Raw genomic sequence first — 19,576 nt, forward strand, 5'->3', positions numbered from 1 at the left:
GAGCAGGGCCTTGCTGGGGGCAGCTGCGGGTGAGCTGGGGGTGGGAGCACTGGGAGGTCTGGCTGGGCCTGGGAACACCCACAGCCTGCTGCTCCACTTCAAGATCTGGCTGACCCTTATCAAGGAACGGCCAACGCCTGATTTTAACATGAGCCTGACGTGGTACCAAACCTCTCCAGCTCTGTAATACCGCAACCTTCACATGTCTAAATGACTAAAATCAACAGGAGGTATTTTACAAGAAACTGAGAGGAGTTCACATGGTTTTTAACTTGGTTCCTGCAGGATCCCACTTCACACATGCAACAGCTGCCCTCCCCTGCCTCAGTGTCATTAAGTAGGAGCTGTGCGTTACTGCCCAGGCTGAGTGAGCATCATGGGAACCCTCCATAAAGCAAACAGGTTAAAGTTTTATTGCAACTCAGCCTCCACCAGAGCCAGAACAAAAGACTTCAGCGGACACCTCCCAGTATAAAATTATGAGTCCCTACAGCTTATACAGAAACTAACAGCTTCTTAAAGCTGCCAGCCACAGAGTCACTTCTCTGCGGACTGGGAACAAGAGGTCAGGTGGGTATAATTCACTAATCTGCAAATGCTCCACTGGCACTTTCTAGTACATGGAAACATCCAATTTAATATTCAAAGTAACTGCACTGGAAACTTAAAACCAGAGACCCAACATGGGAACTAATTGCTTCTTGGCATATTCATGCCTTATGACACATTCCCCCAAAGAACCACACTTCACCTCATTCCATTTGTGGGGTTTTGTTTTGATGGGTATGTATTTGCTCTTTAAATCATATCCACGGATAACAGTGGGAAAATTAAAGAGAGATTTTAACGTAACTGCAACCATTTAAAATTCTACATTTAAAAAGGAAGGCAGCTCTTGCACTACAAGATGGGAACAGCCAAAAAAACTTCCCGCTGTAAAATCCTGGAAGTGGTAAATAAGTAATTTTGATCTCTTTATCTGTATCTGGCAAGCGAACAGCTAAAATTCAGCTTTAGAGAAGCAATCCGACAGACTGTTTTAGTCTCTTCTGCACATATACACTGGAAATTCCATGCTTGCAACAACTGTCTGGAGGTACTGCCTTACACTCTACAAACAAGAGTATTTCACAGACATGAACAGCATTACAGTAACGATTTAGCAAAAACATTCCTAGATAAAATAAATACAGAAGTTAAATACTAAGGTGGAATGGTATCTGTGGACTTTGCCAAATTTTTTCTCCTCTGAAATGTACTTCAATCGTTCAGACATTTTACTCAGAGTTATTCTACACGAGACACTGGTTTCTGGGTGAAAAAATGAAATACATATTGCAGACAGCTTTCCACAACTGCAGAATAAAGTATGGACCATACTAATAATATTAAAAACTATCAACAGTATTATACCCTTAGCACCTGGATTTCCTTCTGATGGTTTAAATGGAAAGGAGATAATCATAATAATATATAATAAGTATGCCTAGGACAAATCTGACAGCAAGAATGGACCTGCTTTAGTACAATACAGAACTAAAGGATGATCCGTAAATAAAAAAGCAGTACAAGTGATATAACAATAAAACAGAAGTTGAGACTGTGCAGGAAATTAAGTGGAAAGATTTTTTTTTAATTACAGAGCACTGAAAAAGAACTGTAGCATTGTAAATGGCACAAAGGTCTGACTAACACCTAAGCAAGGCGCAATCTCTGTTTCGCAACTGATAGCAGCCTCCAAGCTGCATGACAATGCAAGCTTCCCATTGATCACAACACAGCAAATAGGCCATCCTAGCAAAACAAATCTTATCAACACATCTCCACAATAACAGAAAACCCATCCAAAATCCCTGCTTACTCAAATACTGCATTTCATGCCATAGAATAACTGACTTCATGTAAACAAGATGCGTGTAGCATTAATTCACACAAACCACCTCAAGAGGATAAAAGAACCACATTACCAGAGAAAGGCTTTTTAATTGAAAACACGCTATTTTTTGTCTGACCTCTTACTCCTTATATTCTCAAGGAAGACCTTAAATACACCTTTAGAAAGGCAGACTTAGAAATTAAAATTTATAACTTTGCTAGATACTCCAAAACACAACAAAAATCAACACACAAGCACTGGTTTATGACAAAATGCTCTTATGCCTTCAGTCCACCTGACAGCAGCCAGTAATTCACTTTTCCTTCATGCTAGGGGCCAGTAGCTATCACTTCTACACTTGATAAGAATTATCTTCTGCTTCATTAACTACTTCTTGTCTCAAACTGTCCAATTTAATTACATGAAACTCAAAGCAATCATTCTCAAAATGGAACTGGCCTCAAGTCTGAGAATTCTATTTCTAAGCTGTGAAAGCGCAATGCGCTCAAAAGCAGATTGTTCAGTCCCCCTCAGCCGCTTCTCACTGGACCTCAGCTGAGGATAATAAGAGACACCGTCTCTCTCGCTCTAAAAACCTTGTGTTGTGAAAAAGAGGAGACAAGCTCATCATATGACAGTGAAGTGCTTGCTCATACTGTACAAGTCTCATGTCTTCTACTCAAACCAGATTTTCAGGAGGAGAGATTCACCTCACCTTCATTTCTTTCTGTTAAAAATACGAGGTTTCTAATTAACCTCCCCAACAACCCACTTAATATTTGCTGTATAGAGCTCAGGGTTATGTGGGAAAACGGAAATTTCCTTGATGGGATGGAGAAGCTGTATAATTAAATAGAAATACAGCTGAGCTGAGCCTCTCCTTGCCCGTAAGTCCACCTGCTCCTTCTTTTGTTAGCACAAAAGCAACTACACTTCAAAGCACAGCAACAATCTTGTAGCAGCAGGTTACTAGTACAAAGCTGTCCCACCGACACAGAGCATCTAAATAGGAAGAAATCCCTGCTGACTCAGGCCTCGCAGCTTCATTTCCTGGATTGTTTCTTCTCCTCCAGTCTTAGCCACTGCCCCCTCCTCAGCCACACACAGATTGTCCGGGGCTGCTGCTGCATCACTGCAACTTTCACTCATTCTTATTTTTCTCATCTTCAGCAGCAAAGCCAAACACTTGCTATACCCTCCAAAGGCTTTGTACAGAGATTTCTCAATATTACACAGAGCTGCTAGAAGGTAACAAAGTGGAGTAGGCATCCACTGAGATACAGGAAAGTGAGAATCTCAGAGAACACAGAAGACAGTGTGAAATGGCATGAATAATTGAATGCAGCAAAAATGAAGGAGATCCAAAATAAAAGCCCCCTTCCACAGCATAATTCATTTCTTAGTCTGATCTCTTTCATTATTCCCATAGGTCATGAGAAATTTATTTTTCTAAAGCAGTAACCAGCACTGCAATCCAATTCACGTAAATAGCACGTGTATTTACAGAGTTTTTAAAGCTGGGTGGCCAGAGCTAGGTCTGCAGAATTGTAGATTTCCACACAACGCCCGTCAGCATAGGATGAGATTTTCAGGTCTTGTCTAAAACAGCTGCTCCCTGCCACAATGACAATTAATAGTTACAAAGAAGTCTCCTTCTATTTCATAGTAGTACTGTTTCAGTGCCATTCATCACTGACGACTCTGGCTTTGCTACGTATATTGACAAAAGAATTGCCCCTCTCTTCAGCCTTTTTATTGGAAACTTTTTAACTTATCCGACTCATCTCCACTGATTTAGGAATACATAACAAGCCTACACAATGCCTTGAGTCAGTGTCCTTTTAAAATAAAGTAATTCCTCAAATGCCTTCTTGTGGTTTAATTTTATCAATTAAAAGACACTAATATTTACCCCCACAAAGCAGTCAATTTGATAAAGGATTTTAACCCTTTTATCCCCACCTGTGACTTTCATGAGACAATTCAAGAAAACAGTCCAGGTTAGTAACTTAGTAACTTTTCCGTAACACTGAAGGTTCTGTCTCCCCCAGCATCACTAGTCTAAGTACTTGCTGGGGAAATGCCAACAAGCTGCTACAGAGCCAAACAAAGGGTCATAGAGCATTTTATTTTGCAGTTACTACATAAACAGAGGCTATTTTTAAATAGCTCATCAAGAAGCAATGGCTTTCAAAAACAATGCCTTAAGTATTTCCAAATCCTTACAGGAGCCATCCCCCTCTTACAACAAACACATCTCAGAATACTTCACAAAGGAGGCCGGTACCACTGCGCTCCTTTTACAGAAAATAAAGTACTGCATAATGGAGATGCCTTGCTCAAGGTCACCTAGACATGCCAGTGCCAAAGCCGAGTACAAAGCCCAGATTTCCTAGTTCCATACCAGCTCATGCCCCTGTAACAAGTCTTGAGCGCTTAACGGTAACGTTTACCAAAACCACACTTCCTGCTTTTAAAGGAGAATGGTTTTCAAAGACAAAACACCTGGGCATGGGAGAAATGGAGAAACTACTTGCAGGAAAAGGTCACAGTTGTACTGACATATCTTTCATTTCCTTCTCCTTGTTCTAGTTTTCCCATACTTTTTTCCTTAAAAAAAAACCAAACAAACCAAAATTCAAAAGAGGAGCTTTCCAACCCTTTAAGGAAATTACTGCCTTTTATTACCACAGGAAAAAAAAAAAAAAAACCTAAAAATTTCATGTTTTCCAAGTACTGCTGAATGTACCATCAGGGAACACATCAGAACGTTGGGAATATTAGCATTTCACTTGTGTATCTCGTTGCAATCAGTATTAACAAAGAAAGCCTCTAAACCCATGCTGTATTTTCAAAAAAGTTTTACATAACTGAAGACAGATAAACATGCTTTGCAGATGGATACAACTGCCTGAAAACATGTTTTCTGGAACACATGAAGACTGGTTTCTTAAGATTGTATAAGAACTTGACTATACCTGTCAAAAGGAGTCTGTACTGGGGAATCCTCTGAACTGGCTTGAGCAGATAGTGCTTGAGGGCCAGACTAGCACAGCGGGGGCTCATCTGAAAGAAATACCCAACATAAGCAACAATTCCATGGTAGTCAAGGGTTGCAGCAAAAGAAAACTTAACTACAAAGAGTTGCCGATAATATCAGATAAGCTGATCTTAAAGATCTTAAAGGTGTGACTACTGTAGCACTACACTGCACCACACAGCAAGTATTTCCCTGTGTGAAAGATGCATGTAAAATTAATCATTAGTTGAAAGACATAAGTAAGCATTCATATTCTCTGTGGATTCAAAATAGCTTATTTTGCTTATAAAGGAGACGAGTGAATCTTCCAGAAATAAAGGAAATGGCAGTTGCAAAGACATGCTAATTTGTAATCACTGTAAATGTCCATTAGGCAGAAAGGCAGAGAAGAGAGCAGTGCCCACTCAAGGAGTTTTAATTAATCCAAACATCTAAAGACAATACACAATTAGAAGACCCATGCTTAAAAAAAATTATTATATTGAATTTGCCTTCAAAATAACGTGTACCAGAAAGACTGAGTCCTTGAAAAGACTTCTTCCCGTACTTGCGGACCCTACCTCAAGCTCTTTCTTTGCTGACTCTGAGTAGCCTTTTTAATGATTTGTAAACTATCAGAGAAGAGATTACTCAAGGGGAAGCTTGCATCACAGGAGGTAAATTCATAGCTTGTGTGGATCACGTTCTGAGGAAGCACACATCCCCTTTCTGATTTAAGGGGGTTATGTAAAAATCTGGCATTGCTTTTAGTAGCACAAACCAGCTTTCAGCTGATTGTCGCATGTGCTGGGTTTAAAAGCTTCTAGAAATATGCGGACCGTAAGAGTCACTTTTCTATATTTCTAACTGAAATGAAATATGATTCCCATGAGTAAGCTACTGCCCTGTTATGTGGTGGAGAAATCAACCTGCTTAAAATAAGACAGTTAATCATTGCATTATGGTCAAGAGACAAAACCCAAAAAAGCAACTGGTGATTTTGTTAGTATGTCTTTGACACAACTTGTAGCAAGCACTGAATTTTCTGAAAATCAAGGTCCTTTGGCAGCCGGCATCACTAGTTACTTCAGAAAATTTGAATTTATTTTCACTTTCACTCTATAAAGGCTTAAGCCAAGACCCAGAAGAAAAAAAAAATCAGAGGATGGTCTCTAAAGTCTTACGTAAAAATGACAACTGCTGAAAAGTTACAAAATAGGATACATCTTAAAAAAGACTACAGTACCTCAAAGTCTTTCACTACTGAAGCAAAACCTGCATTCTTCTTACATTGTTCATCTAACAGCGCAATATTTTTATCAAATTCTTTGATGTAAGTTGAGTACATCTTTAAGTAGGGGCCCTTTTTCACAAATATGTCAGCAATTCTTTGATGTTCAAGCCTAGAAACAAGAACAGAGCAATTAGTGCACAAAAAGGTATACATCCTAACCTTGCAGCAAGACATTGATCTTCTTCACAGTAAGAGGTGCCAGTTTATTTCTGAACAAAAAGCTTACAGTCCAGCTGATGGGCGTTCAGCTCATAAACTGTTCTGAAAAATCTTACCAGGCACACTTCTACACACTAATTTGGTGTTAGATCGCAACCACAGTCTGCTCTAAATGATCTGCAACCATTTGAACACCTTAATACAAGCTGGACTTCCAAGGAAATGGATCTTCAAACTTTTAGAAGGTGTCTACATCCCACAGTAGGAAGCACGGGATTACTGTCTTTACCCATTTCAGTACCTCTGTCTGTACACTTTCTTCAGCTGACTTAGGTCCACCCACCAGTGTAATTGAGAATGGACTTCAGCAGGACTGCCTATCTGCACTGTCTGGTTAGCAGATCTCAACTACCTTTAAAAGGCAGACCAATCTTCAGAAGAGCCTCCTGTTCCTCTCATGAACTCAGTCCATTTATCATGCCCACGCACACGTAGGAATGAGAACTTTCAACTGAAACCTATGTTTTAAACAAAAAAGTGTGGTTGCTAAAAGCATGTGCTGACATGCCTTCTGGATGCCCCTCAGTGCCAAATAAAACAGCTAAACGGAAAGGAACCCCTGTACCTTCAAAGCCAATTCTGTCATTTAAGAAGGCATGCAAAAAACAAACAAGCGTTAGACTATGGTCACGTGGAGTCACTTAAGCCCCACAGATAAATTTTAACAACATCAAAGGGGTGGTGTTCCTTCACTGATAGTCACCAATGAGACAATCGCTCCTCCAGCTCCCTCAGGAGGTCCCGGTTGAGCTCGTACAGCTGAGGTAGGTAGTACAGGATCTGATTCAGGATTCTGTCCTCAATCACCGGCTTCCCGAGCTGCCTAGAGGCGTGTGCCACCGCGTCCCGGAAATCCTGCCGGAGCACAAAGAGAAGCCCTCACCATGAGCCAACAGCCTTCAAAGCACCAACTCAGACAACAGTGTTTTCTCTGCAGACACTCCAGGCCCTGCTCCCTATTACCAAACAGAGGAGGGTGCCATCTGGGTTATGTTTCCCTGCAGCTTCAACTCACTCCCATGGGTCAGCCTTAATCCCTTCAGTTTGATGTCGGAGCTTCACTCTCTTGCTCCTGGACATACACTGTGGAAGTTGTTTGTTATTTTTTAACACACTAAGAAATGTGCTGATACTACACATGAGGAAACCAGAGTGAAAAAGCACTTCTACCTGCAAAGGTATTGGGAGCCTTGAGCATCTTCTTGCTACGATTTGGTCAAAAAGCAAAAACGTTATATCAGCCAATGCAATCATAATATAATCTATATATCTATATAATATAATCTAAACCCACATTTTTTTTGTTATTTGCCAGTTATTTACAAATGCCTTCTAGGGAGATGTGCTGCCTGGATTAAAAATGCTGTGTCACAAAAACTTTCTATATGTAGCAGCCCTTTCAGGAAAATTCACATTAACAAAGAGCTATTTTAACAATGCACTGGAACTGCGAGATTTCAAATGTTATAATCAAAACAACATTGCTACCTTCAAAACATTTCCAGGGAGGAGGAAAACTGCACTAACTGCTGAAGGATCGTGGAGCATTTTTATGCTACAACCAGGTCTCAACAGGGCAAAGCTCAGCTTATTGGTCCTTATTAAACTACTTAGAATTAAAATTTTGGCCCCTGACAATTCACTGTGGCCAGGATTGTACCCATAATGAAACAGGGTATTCATTAAGCAAGGTATTTTCCCTGTTCACACAACATATTCAGAAAAGCAATTCAGCACTTCACTTGAAAAAATAATCAAGTACATAACTTTAAAATGAGAAAAAAGAAAATGCAAATTATCTGCTTTATCATGTCTCACTTGAAGTTGGGCAACAGCATAAAACAGGCAGTTTTAGCTGCTCCTTTTAGTTTGCAGTCTGCTGAAGCCTGATAATGCATGCACAATCTGTAGGTGACCCGAAAAAGGCGGCCAAATGGTGTGTTCCTACATGCAATGATGAGGCATATTTTAAATACGCACGGGGTTCGCATCTGCCTTTGAAATTTTGTAGGGCCCTTTGGTTAAAATAAAAATAAAAAGAATTAGGCTCACACACACACACAAGTCTACTGCTCCAGGTCTCACTGGCTATCTCATCAGCCCAGCATCTGGCACTATTTAGGGTTTGTCAGACTCCAGTCTCAGCTTTCTCCTGGCCTCTCCTCATTACATCAGCGAGCTCCAGACAGCTTCTTGCTCTGTGACCCTGGGTCGCTAAGGCTGCGCCAGGGCACAGTTATGACAAGAAACTGAAAAGAGATACAGGGTGATGGCTGCGATGGGGAAGGCTGAGAACTAAATGCAAGGGAGTTAAAAAACAGATGGCGTTATTCATATGGAAATGCTCTGTTTTACATCCTCTGTGCAGACTAGTGACACATAGGTTAACTACCAGCTGCACCTTATGGGTTTTCCTGACCCTAGGGCATTGCTTAACACTGCAATGATACATGGAATTACAATGGCAAAAGCTCAAATGAGGCTTTCTGAAGAGCTTCATGCAAAATGCATCATCATATTATGATAATACCCCCCCCCCCCCCCCCAAATCCCACGCACACACAATATACTGTATATGCTTCGCCATGGGATGGAACAAGAATTTTCGCCGAGCATTATAAGCCTACTTGCACGATGAAAAGAAAAGCAGTTTTGTCTGTAACGAAATCAACAAGCCCGACTTTTCCCTGGCCACACAATAAACGGAGAGCAGGGAGCCAGGTTTAAGCACCAGCAGATAAGACAGGAATGTCACTTGTAGTTAAGAGCATTTATTTAACTTCTAGATATAGCATTCAAAGAGCCTGCAGGATGTTTTCCAAATGCAGGGGGTTTGGGTTTCTCTGCTGGCTTGATCCAAAGTCCATCAGCCTCACTGGGCTTTGGATCGCGCCGTCAAAGACTGGGCCACGAGCACAGCCAACCAAAACTTTGTTTCCTCACCCCTGCGTCCCTCTCCACAACCAAGGCAAGGGAGGAAGCCCCACAGAAAGGAAACAGAGGGAAGAAAGATAACGTGAAGCTTTCAAATGATGCAAACCAGACTGCTGAACAACAAAGGCGATAAGCTTCAGCGCTTTTTTTCCCCTTCTTCTTTGGAATTATCAAGTCTTCACTTCAGAGGCAGTGCAATGTATTTGTCACTGTAATCATATTAAGATTTATTTATAACCTGGCAGTGGGTGTGAAGTAACTGTCATGCCAAGTTCATCTCGAGATAAACCTGGGAGGTGAAGGCAAAAAGCACATGCCTGAGGAGAGGGGGTAGGAAAGCCAAACAAATGGAGCCGGGCTCCAGCTAGCTGTGCTGCCATTCAACTACCGCCTTCAGAGAAAGTAACTTCTTATCTAAAAGGACCAGAACCCACAACGGGTCTGTTTTAATTACTAAACGTAAAACATGCTAACTTAAAAAGTAAAATCTGAATTTTTACTCCAAATGGTGGAAGCTATTCAGTCAAGTTCTTTTTTTTTATTTAATATGGGAAAGTTCTTTTTTTACCTACAAGTGACTTCAAAGTCAGAAATTACAAGAATACCAATTTAATGCACCAGCACCTTCTAAAACTAAATCTGTGCACCAGATTTATAAAATCAGAATAAATACAGAACCACTGTTGCAAATAATATACACATTGATCTGATATCTACAAACACATGCAAAAAGTGATTCATATTACAAAGCCACTTAGCATATAGTACTAACATAAATGCACTTCTTTCTTCACTCTGTTCAAAGATGGTCACCTGAGCTGTCCTGGCAATTACTGTGCTGGAAGCAATGCAGCAATTCACCACAGTTAATTTTAAAGAAAGGTTTTATAATTAAAAACGAGCCTTCTGAATACTCATAAACTTCTTTGCCATGCTTTAGAATTAATGCGCTTATTTCACTGAAAAACACCACATGCAACTCTAGACCAAATATTTCATATGCTGTATGACACAAAACAAGGGATTATGAATCTGAAACTGGGATGATTCATACACTTTCCAGCTTACTATTTCCTTTCAGAAGATGAGAGGCTGTTGTATACTTCCTGGAAACTGCTTTCTGAACTACTGGGTTAGAGTTTCTACATTATGTTCTGGTCCAGTGGTAATCATAGAATGGTTTGGGTTGGAAGGGACCTTTAATATCATCTAGTTCCAACCCCCCTGCAATAGGCAGGTGCACCTCCCACTAGTCCATGCCATTTAGGCAAAGACAATTGCCTTCACCCAGGGACTTGAAAAGGATGGCACTCATTACCAACCCTGGAAAGCACTTTCTTCCCAAACCAGAAATAATCTCATTTATTCTAGACTAAAACAGCACCCCACTGGCTACTTGTCCATATGAAAATCCAGTTCAAGCAGTTTTGAAGGCTTCTGAGAGTATGTCTTGCTGATGAATTAATGCCTGATAAAACATTCTCAACTCAGAAACCTCAGAGAATTTTATTTATTCTATCAGTATACACCTTCACTAGAGCTGTTCCATTTTTTAAACAGTACTTCAGAAGGATACCAATAATGCTGGCTCTCTCTGCCCCTCTCTCCTCCAACCCCTCCTTTATTACAGTTTCCTTAAATAAGCAAATGGCAGTGATATCTGAAATAATTCTGACCCTATTATGAATCATCTACGCTCAGCCCACGCACTTCCCCTCTGCAAAGGCCCTGAGTCACAATTCCTCTCTTTCCACTGGAGGATTCCCAGTGCAAAGCAAAGCAACCTGCCCATCTCAGCAAAGATGGAGCAAAAGTAGTTGTTTAGCTACATACTAACAGGACTAAATTCCCACTCAGCTGCTGACTGATTAACTGCACCTTCAGGTATCTAACATCTGAATGAAGAGAATTCAAAATGGGTGAAATTAAACTTTCTTATACGTTTAACAGGAAGAGAAAGAACAACACGATCTAAATTTGGCCACATATTTTACTCCTAAAGTTTCAACCAATATTCATCTTGGATCTGTTCTCCTAGAACATACCATCAGCAGAGCAAAAATAAGCCATAATCTCTTCCTCTGAAGTACAACTCCCAGCTAAATACACCTGCAGATAGCTCAAATATCAGTTTAATTTAGGGAGAAAAATATGTTTGCACTTGGACGCTTTTCAAGGAACACAAAAACACATCCTATGGGGGGAAGGAGCAAAGTTCCCTGTTCACATTCCAAGGAGCAGCCAGTCTGCTGCGCTGTGACAAACCGTAACAGGGCTGCCAGGAATACACTTGCAGAAGATTTCACAAATTCATATTTAACGCAACATATGATTAGGCAATCTTAACTACAACTTTATAATTAATAAAGATTATGTATAAGCGTGGATCATGACATTTTACAAATCCATGAGGTTGCTTCTGGAAAACTGACAAGGAATTCCACAGCTTTTCTCAGTAAAATCATTTACAAGTTTTTAATAACATAGTATAGCTATTTTTACAATAATTATTTGACCATGACATATTATAAGAATGCTACTTCAAGCAAGAGTGGGTAGTGGACCACCGTTTCCTTCCAAATCAAAACTACTTCATCAGCCTTTTCAGGGAGATAATGACAGCTGTAATTCATTGTCAAATGCCTTGGTCAGAAATTCTAAAGCACTTCATAAGACTAAAAATTTATCAATGTTTTCACCTCAGACCAGTCAAATATCGAAGTTGACAAAAAGACAAACTTGGGAGGCTGAGAGATACAGATTTCTTTTAATACATAATTTTGCAAACGTCTTCTGAAAATGAAAACATATCAAACCAGAATTTCCCATTCTTTTAAGTGCCTCTGTAAGGACACAGAACAGAAAATAGAAAGATGTTTGACCTCTCATCTGCCTGCTGCAATAAGAGGGTGACCTTGTGGCTGCAGAAAAGTTGCAGGTGCCTCCTGACAATATCCTTCTGGCTCTCAGAGTCCTAATAAGGACACAACTGGGATGTAAGTTGGAAGCACTGACCTAAAGGCTCAGGCAAAAGCCTGCAGGCCTAAGCTTTCCTTTACTAACGTAGCACAAAGGCACACGCAGAGTTTTGCAGCAGAAGGACCCATCCGAAAAAGCACATTTATTTGCTGGAACAGAAACCTCACTACCCATACCACAGCAGTAGGGGGGGGAAATCTAAAAGGAGAGGAAAAAAAAGAGAGTAGTGAGTTTGGAGGGAAAAAAAAAGCATATATATACATATATATACACACACACATACACATACATACATACATAGACATAGACATATTTGTTCTCATACGTATATAGGAAGAAAAGTGGATAAAAGAGCTGACAGTAACTAGGCCAAGCAGCGTACCCTTACAGTGAGGGGGCTGGCTGAAGGGGCTCTCTCACTTGTGCAAAGCAAAGCATTCCCAAAGAATTCCATGACAAAGAAGTACAAAGGGCCCCAGCCCTGCATTACTCCCACCCAGAAACATCCCCTGTTCCCTCAAGTCTCACACTGAGCTCACAGCTCCTTTCTTTTTCTCTGAGTGCCCTTAGGGAAGAAATAACATTTCTCACTTCTCAGCCCTCTAGAAACTACACATGGGCCATCTCACAAAGATGCATACAGGTGTGTTGTTTTGATTTAAGTCCCTTTGTTTTCTGGAGTTTCTCAGCATTTTACTGGAATCTCATCCACTAAAACAGATTTACAGTAATTACAGAAGTACAAGGAATTCAAGACTGCAACTCATGTTTGATTCTTCCCTCAAGCAAACTCATTTGAGAAAGCATCATTGTGCTAAGCCAGTTAAAGTACATTATCTCTACTGTGACGGGCTTACTTCATGGTATAGAAATGTCCCCAAGCATTTATCATTTTGTAGAGATCTTTTGTAGTCTGCATTCAGCATAAGAAGCCAGGCATACTCACAAAGCACAGCAGTGTCCAAAGAGGCACCCTGATAGTCCAGAAGAGCTGCACCACCTAACTTGACTTTAATAATATAAAAGAAAAAAAAAAAACCTCTAAAAAAATCAGTGGTGCTTGTAACCAGTTTGCGATCACATTCCCTCATCTCAACAGCTTTAGTCTCCATTTCAGATTCTTTAAGCATCAACTGTCCTGTACCCTGGCTGTACTAAGAGCCACTATCTGCAGAACTGGCTTTGGTAATACAGACTGAACAGACTCACTAGCGGAATTAGCCACTACATTTCAGGGATTTACTTTGGAAAACCACTGTCAGAGCGTTCAGAAGGTGTAATGGAGACTTATCTGACAAACTCAGTAAAGACCAACTCTTTATTATGCATTAAGTAGCCCAGTATGGGCAGAACCTAGGTTTTGAATTTGTAATTCTCTCAGTCTCCTCTGTTAGGCTGTGCTGAATACACGCTGATTGTTACTGCTAGCTGGCAGAAACTTTTCTAACGTGTTGGTACTCGCCTGTGACAAACTTGCATATTGGTTTCATGTGAGCTATCCATAAAACAAAGCAAAACACATCCTGTCAAACTGGATGTTTACAATGCTTGGACAACTTTAAGCTTGTATCAGAAACTTCCTTAACTCCCTACTGTCTTCCGTCTCCCACATTCTTCCTCTGCATCCTCTACATGGACAGCCTGCACTTCCAAGGGCATTATCCAGATGTAATATTTACTATGTATTCAGTAAGTACCATACACATTACCCAAAGGTGGACTTTCAACAACTGGCTCAATGAAAAGTGAAGACACCTTTAAGACATAAGCTGATGCCAGAAAAATGTGATAATTAAAAACATATAGCTTAAAACTTGTCTATACTCATTAGGACAATTCTCTTCCTTTAATTAGCATTTAGACTTGAGTTCTCTACCACAAATAATGCTGAAAATAAATTATACACTGGCCACAACTGCCTGATCTAGCATTTAAAAATCAAGCCTGCACAGGCTCAATTACTAATCAATTACAAAAATGGAAGGCAGAAGAGGAATCAGCAAGTGCTGTGGGGATTTTTTTGTTTCCTTGAAGATCTCCATATAACAGCACTGTATACATCCATACATAAGAGTCTTTGTTCCCAGTCTCACAGAACGTGCTTCTCAAGAGACCAACATGGACAAACTCATCTGTTTGTAATGGAACCACTTCTGGCACTCAAGGAAAAATTACTGTGCTTGTACTTCACAGAGCGACAAATGGTACAAATAGATATTACTTAGAAGTTGATAGAAATCTTATCAAATGAAGCGAGAGAAAGCTAAAGCTAATTAATTTACTATTTTTTTCATCTTCTACACAGTGCTTTTAACACGATTGGTCTGCATAAACAAGGATTAAATATTTAACCCTTGCTGTGGACATCATGTTGTATGTTCTGCAGTCACAGCTGTTATCAGAAAGCAAGCACCTGTCAAAGAGCCGCAGCCTAAAAAATATGCCATAATGGATGCAAGAGAACAACTAATTAATTAGGCTATCTAAAAAAAATGTATATTTTTACTTACTATTTCTAATGGTAAATTGGTCTATTCCTCCTCCCTCTACTTTAAAAATTATTCTAACCAAAGATTCTATTTAGGTTGCTATGGTAGAAATTGGTTTATAAATATGGTGCTGCTCAACATAAATGGATACATATCCATTTTCAGTATTCAAGCAGTATCCCCAACTCAGCAGGAAGACTGCATACATTAATAAAGGAGACACAGAAGGAACCACCAAAATATTCATAGATTATTTAAAAAAAAAAAAAAAGGAATTTTAAATTATGCAGACACTGCAGGAAAAAAATCACATTCACTGCAATAAAACTGAAACACCAAACTTTAACAGATTAAACAATTTTTTTTATACTTACAATGTGTAAGAGCTTTAGCACGTCCACAAACCTATCAGAAAAGCAAGAAAAAGCAGACAGTTAAATCTAAACTGCCCAATTAAAATAAACTGAGAAGCTGTTAAGCTTAGCATTTACACTTACACTTTCTCTGAGCTCATGATCTCCTTGGCAATATGGTAAACTTTTGTCTTCTTTCCAGCTGCCTTGCTCTGCAAATAAAATAATATATTATACTATTCATCTGCTAACACTGTAGTAAAGATTATTTCAGGCTAGTAGTTCCTCAAATCCAACATGATTATTCACTAATTATTTCTAATCATAATAAGTGTAATAAGTGTTTTATACTGCTTTGAAAACTCCTGCCTTTCCTGGATCCATGTGAAAATCAATTTAACTTGTAGCTAGAAATAACACTAATTGTTAGCAGCAGTTTTTAAATAACCATCTGTCTTTCTACTTAATTGTTACAGGAAGCACTGTTGCCCATAATGAATGAAGCAGTAGGAAGTGACAATTATTGGTTAGTGAAAGTAGTGAAGTATGGATAATAAGTGGATATTATACTTTTTTTTCCTGATTATAACAGCATCAGTAGTATTTGTAGTAAACTCAAATGGCTTTCTAAAACATCTTAAAAGAAAGACTTTATTTATTGAAAAAGATGAAAGAAGAAAAATGTCACACAGAACAGAAAAGTCAGCTTCTGATAATCTACTAAAGAAGTTGCTAGAATAAGAAGCAACCTTGCTGTAAAGTTGTGTGAGCCTTATAATCTACTTGTGACACGGTTTAGATGTTGCTGGTTTTTACATACACAAATATGGCTTCCAAAAAACAAGGCTACCACTCATCACCAGACAGAAATAAACAGGAATAGCAAAGCAAAAGGGGATAGGTGTCAGGATACAATTTTTTTTTTCTGCACAATAACCCCCATGCATAATTTCCCTCAGATAAAATACACCTTTTTCCATCACAGCTCTCATGGTTTGCCATATGCCTCTCTACTGCCAGCTGTCACTACATCTATTATATATTCAGGCTTCCACTTCAATGGGCTGCAAAGAGAAAGCATGGATGAGGAGGACCAAAACATCACAAGGTATGGAAAACACACGCAATCAACGTTGTGGGGAGGCAGTACTAAATATAGTAGGTATAGGCATCAAACAGTTATTTTGAAAATCAGGTCTCAGTGGCATGGCATGTATAAACCTTTGGCTCATAAACCCGAATGCTGCAAGATTCAGCCATGGTTACAATTCTTATTATTGTTTTTAATTTAAATTTAATTATCAGTCCCAAATTGCTAAATTATTTTCTAAACTCAGGAATTCAGTGCTGTATCACACATATGCTAAATATATTACATATTTTATATATTCTGTATACACAGAGCTGGGATTTTACTTCAAAAATTAAGCTGATTTCCAAAAAGTACTTAGATTTACCCAGTGAGGGTCAATCAGATGAAGGCAAGACTAATGCTCGTCCTCAAGCCTCAATGACATTTTAGACAGCACAGCTGATACATTCACTGCAAGACTGAATTCACAAACACTTCCATTATGCAAAACAAGGTATCGCTGTGGCTCTGGCAGTTGCAAATTAGACAAAAATTAGTATTTTGAGGACAAGATGCTAACGCTAAACAACTACAACATGTAACATTACAGTCCATTTTCAGCTCCCTTTGAAAGCCTTTTCACGTACCAGCTGGCACTGAAAAGACCACTTGGCACTTGTTCAGCCCAAAGATCTTCCGGGCCCAGAGGAGTATAAATTAGAGACGTGAAGGATCAGAACTGGGCTCCCTCTCAGCCGCACTATTGGAAGAGAGCCTTTTGACTTCCCTAACAGACAAAAAGCATCAAAACACCCAGATGCTTGTGGTGGGGAAAAACAAAAACAAAACCAGCTGAGGGCCAAGGCAGGGATTGCTTCATTCTCTCACACAGCTGCGGGAGCTGTGAGGAAGTTGGAAGCGAGGAGCAGGTCACTGCTAATCCCCAGCTGCCGGCCGCACGTGCCACAGGCCGGCTGGCGCGAGCCGACCAGCAGATGCTTCACAGTGAGCTCTGAATTACTTGGTGGCAGCATATGTCCCATGAAACCTGTCTGAGAAGCCTCCCAACAGGGACATTTTTCTGAAAACTCTGTCACGGAAGGTTAAGGGGATTTCTGGGAGCACACAGATCAGCAAGCCTCTGTACAGGTACAGTCCTTCCAAGTTTACAGAAACAAGCTTTTCGCTTTCCCAGTTTATTCCTCTCAGAAGATCTTGTAAAGTGAAATTCAGACCTGACACCACACCATCAAATCTTCTCTTTCAGCACTAAAAAGCCTCATTGTAATATTCTTTTTTTTTTCCTGGAAAGGAGCCAAATATAAGTCTACCATCATAGGAAACAAAGCTTCACCTGCAAGGAGATGAAGTGCCACCAGAGCTGCCTGGATTGGTGCCGAGAAGAGGCGATACTCTACAGGCATGCTGGTGTCAGAGCTTCCAGAACTACAAAATAGAACTCCTAAAAATGCAACAAACTGGGAAATAAGATTAAAAGAGGCAATCATTCTGATCTGCCATTCACAAAAAGTTAGCAGAAAGTCAGACCTTGACTTCACACAGTTGACAACTATGGCTCACGCTCCTCTGACAGCCATAGGGGTGGTCCTGCAGCCCTACAATGATAGGCCTTGCATGCACACATATCGCCACCCTTCAGAACCAAAGGAATAAATTAATTAACCTAAATACTGAAAATTAGGTTGAGCCTTCCGTTTTTCAGGCCATTGAAAATGAAGAATTAAAAATTGATTTGGTCATTTGTCTTGTGTGCCAAGCAGACTTACAGTGATCACTTACAGGTTAGTAAGCAGATAATGTGAACACAAGAAAGCTGTCTGCAGAGATGGAAGTGGTTACTAAAACACAGCCTACATTACATGGCCAACCCCTGATAAGGGACCACCCATGCAAATTGCAGCTTCCAAGAGATTTTTCAGAAGGTCGTCTTTGGACCTTGCAACCTTTATCTGTCCCCTTTCTTTGGGCTTTGCCAAGGCTGACAAATAAAATGATTTTACCTTCAGTGCATGAGAGACATTGTACTCTAGGATCTGGGAGTAGATAGCCTCCTTAAAATGTATTTACAATCCTAATCATTTTAAAGTTGAAGATCTGTAAATATATAGCTGTGCATGTAACTATTAGAGGAGCACAGTAGGCAGGACTGCAGCTCCAAGACTCGGCGAAAGACAAAGAACAAATGTGCCAAGCAAAACGCTTTCCAATAGCATATGCATAAACTCGGTCTCTTAACATTAAGATAATGCAGGCAAATCAATGTTTTGTAAATAACACACTAAACAATAAAAATGGAGAAACTGAATATATCTAGTTACATTGACTCAGTGCTTTAATTGAAAATATCCCAACAGCTTCTCAGAAAACAGCGCAGGAGTGAGGAGTAGCTCCAGAAGATAAAGATGAAAAGATACCTGATCTTGAGAATCAGGCTCCCCTTTGCTGGAATCAGAATTTGTGTCATCATCCTCATCAGAACTGTTCAGGATATCTTCCTCATCTGACTGAAGTTCTCCTATTACCATGCCAGGATGATCATGGTGCTCTTCTAAGGACCTAAAATTAAAATACATACAGTTGATAAAGATACTACATTTTATTGAGGTAAAGAGCCTTCTGCTTTACCCCACAACAACTAGTGCACTTGGTATCAGAAGCACTGAGAACAGTAGCATGTCATCTGAAGACAATGATGACAATGGTAGCATTTTCCTCAGTGGACCTCCAATTCTGCAGTTTTTTATCTACGCTGATATTTGTGCAATGCTCACTGACAGCAGCCAAAAGCCACAGGAACTTTAGAGTATTTATGTTATTTTCGTCCTTCAGAGTTTACCTGACAGCAAATTTGATAACTCTATTCTCTCTTTGCTACAACCATGTATAGTGTAACATTTGTACCAGGTGCCAGAAGGACAAGGAACCAGCACAAGTTGTTTTGCCTCCCTCTCTCAAACAATGGGGCTTATCCAGATGCAGTACTCAGATTGGAGCTTTCTGTCTGGAATTTTAGACACCTATATATATACAAGGTTGTTGATCACTTCATAAACTAGCTATACACGTGCATATGGGATAGCCCAATAATTCTCAAAAAAAAAAAAAAGTAGAATCTTTAGATTAAAAACTCCCATTCCTTAGAGATAGACACCTTCGAGGTAGCTGTCAAAGCTATAAAATATAAACATGTTCTGCTGCTTTACAAAGATTATAGAGGTCTCTTTTCATTAACATCAGCTATATTTGCAACACAGAAATTGCATGAGACAGGCACACAACCTTCTTCCTCTAACTCACCTTGACAACTTCAACAGATTTAA

The 19,576-nt window shown here is 39.8% G+C and overlaps 1 protein-coding gene across 1 annotated transcript in view; it reads right to left on the reverse strand.

Annotated features, from left to right (window-relative positions):
- FGD6 (FYVE, RhoGEF and PH domain containing 6) overlaps positions 1–19,576 on the reverse strand; it is a 69,602-nt gene that overhangs the window by 23,756 nt on the left and 26,270 nt on the right. The window contains exons 3-8 of the mRNA XM_021389059.1: positions 18,671–18,812; positions 15,308–15,375; positions 15,185–15,215; positions 7,112–7,263; positions 6,142–6,298; positions 4,855–4,942 (exon numbers count right to left, since the gene is read on the reverse strand). Of these exons, the coding sequence (XP_021244734.1) occupies positions 4,855–4,942; positions 6,142–6,298; positions 7,112–7,263; positions 15,185–15,215; positions 15,308–15,375; positions 18,671–18,812 (638 nt within the window). The remainder of the gene's footprint in view (positions 1–4,854; positions 4,943–6,141; positions 6,299–7,111; positions 7,264–15,184; positions 15,216–15,307; positions 15,376–18,670; positions 18,813–19,576) is intronic.

Source organism: Numida meleagris, chromosome 1, assembly GCF_002078875.1.
Source record: "Numida meleagris isolate 19003 breed g44 Domestic line chromosome 1, NumMel1.0, whole genome shotgun sequence".
NCBI lineage: Eukaryota > Metazoa > Chordata > Aves > Galliformes > Numididae > Numida > Numida meleagris.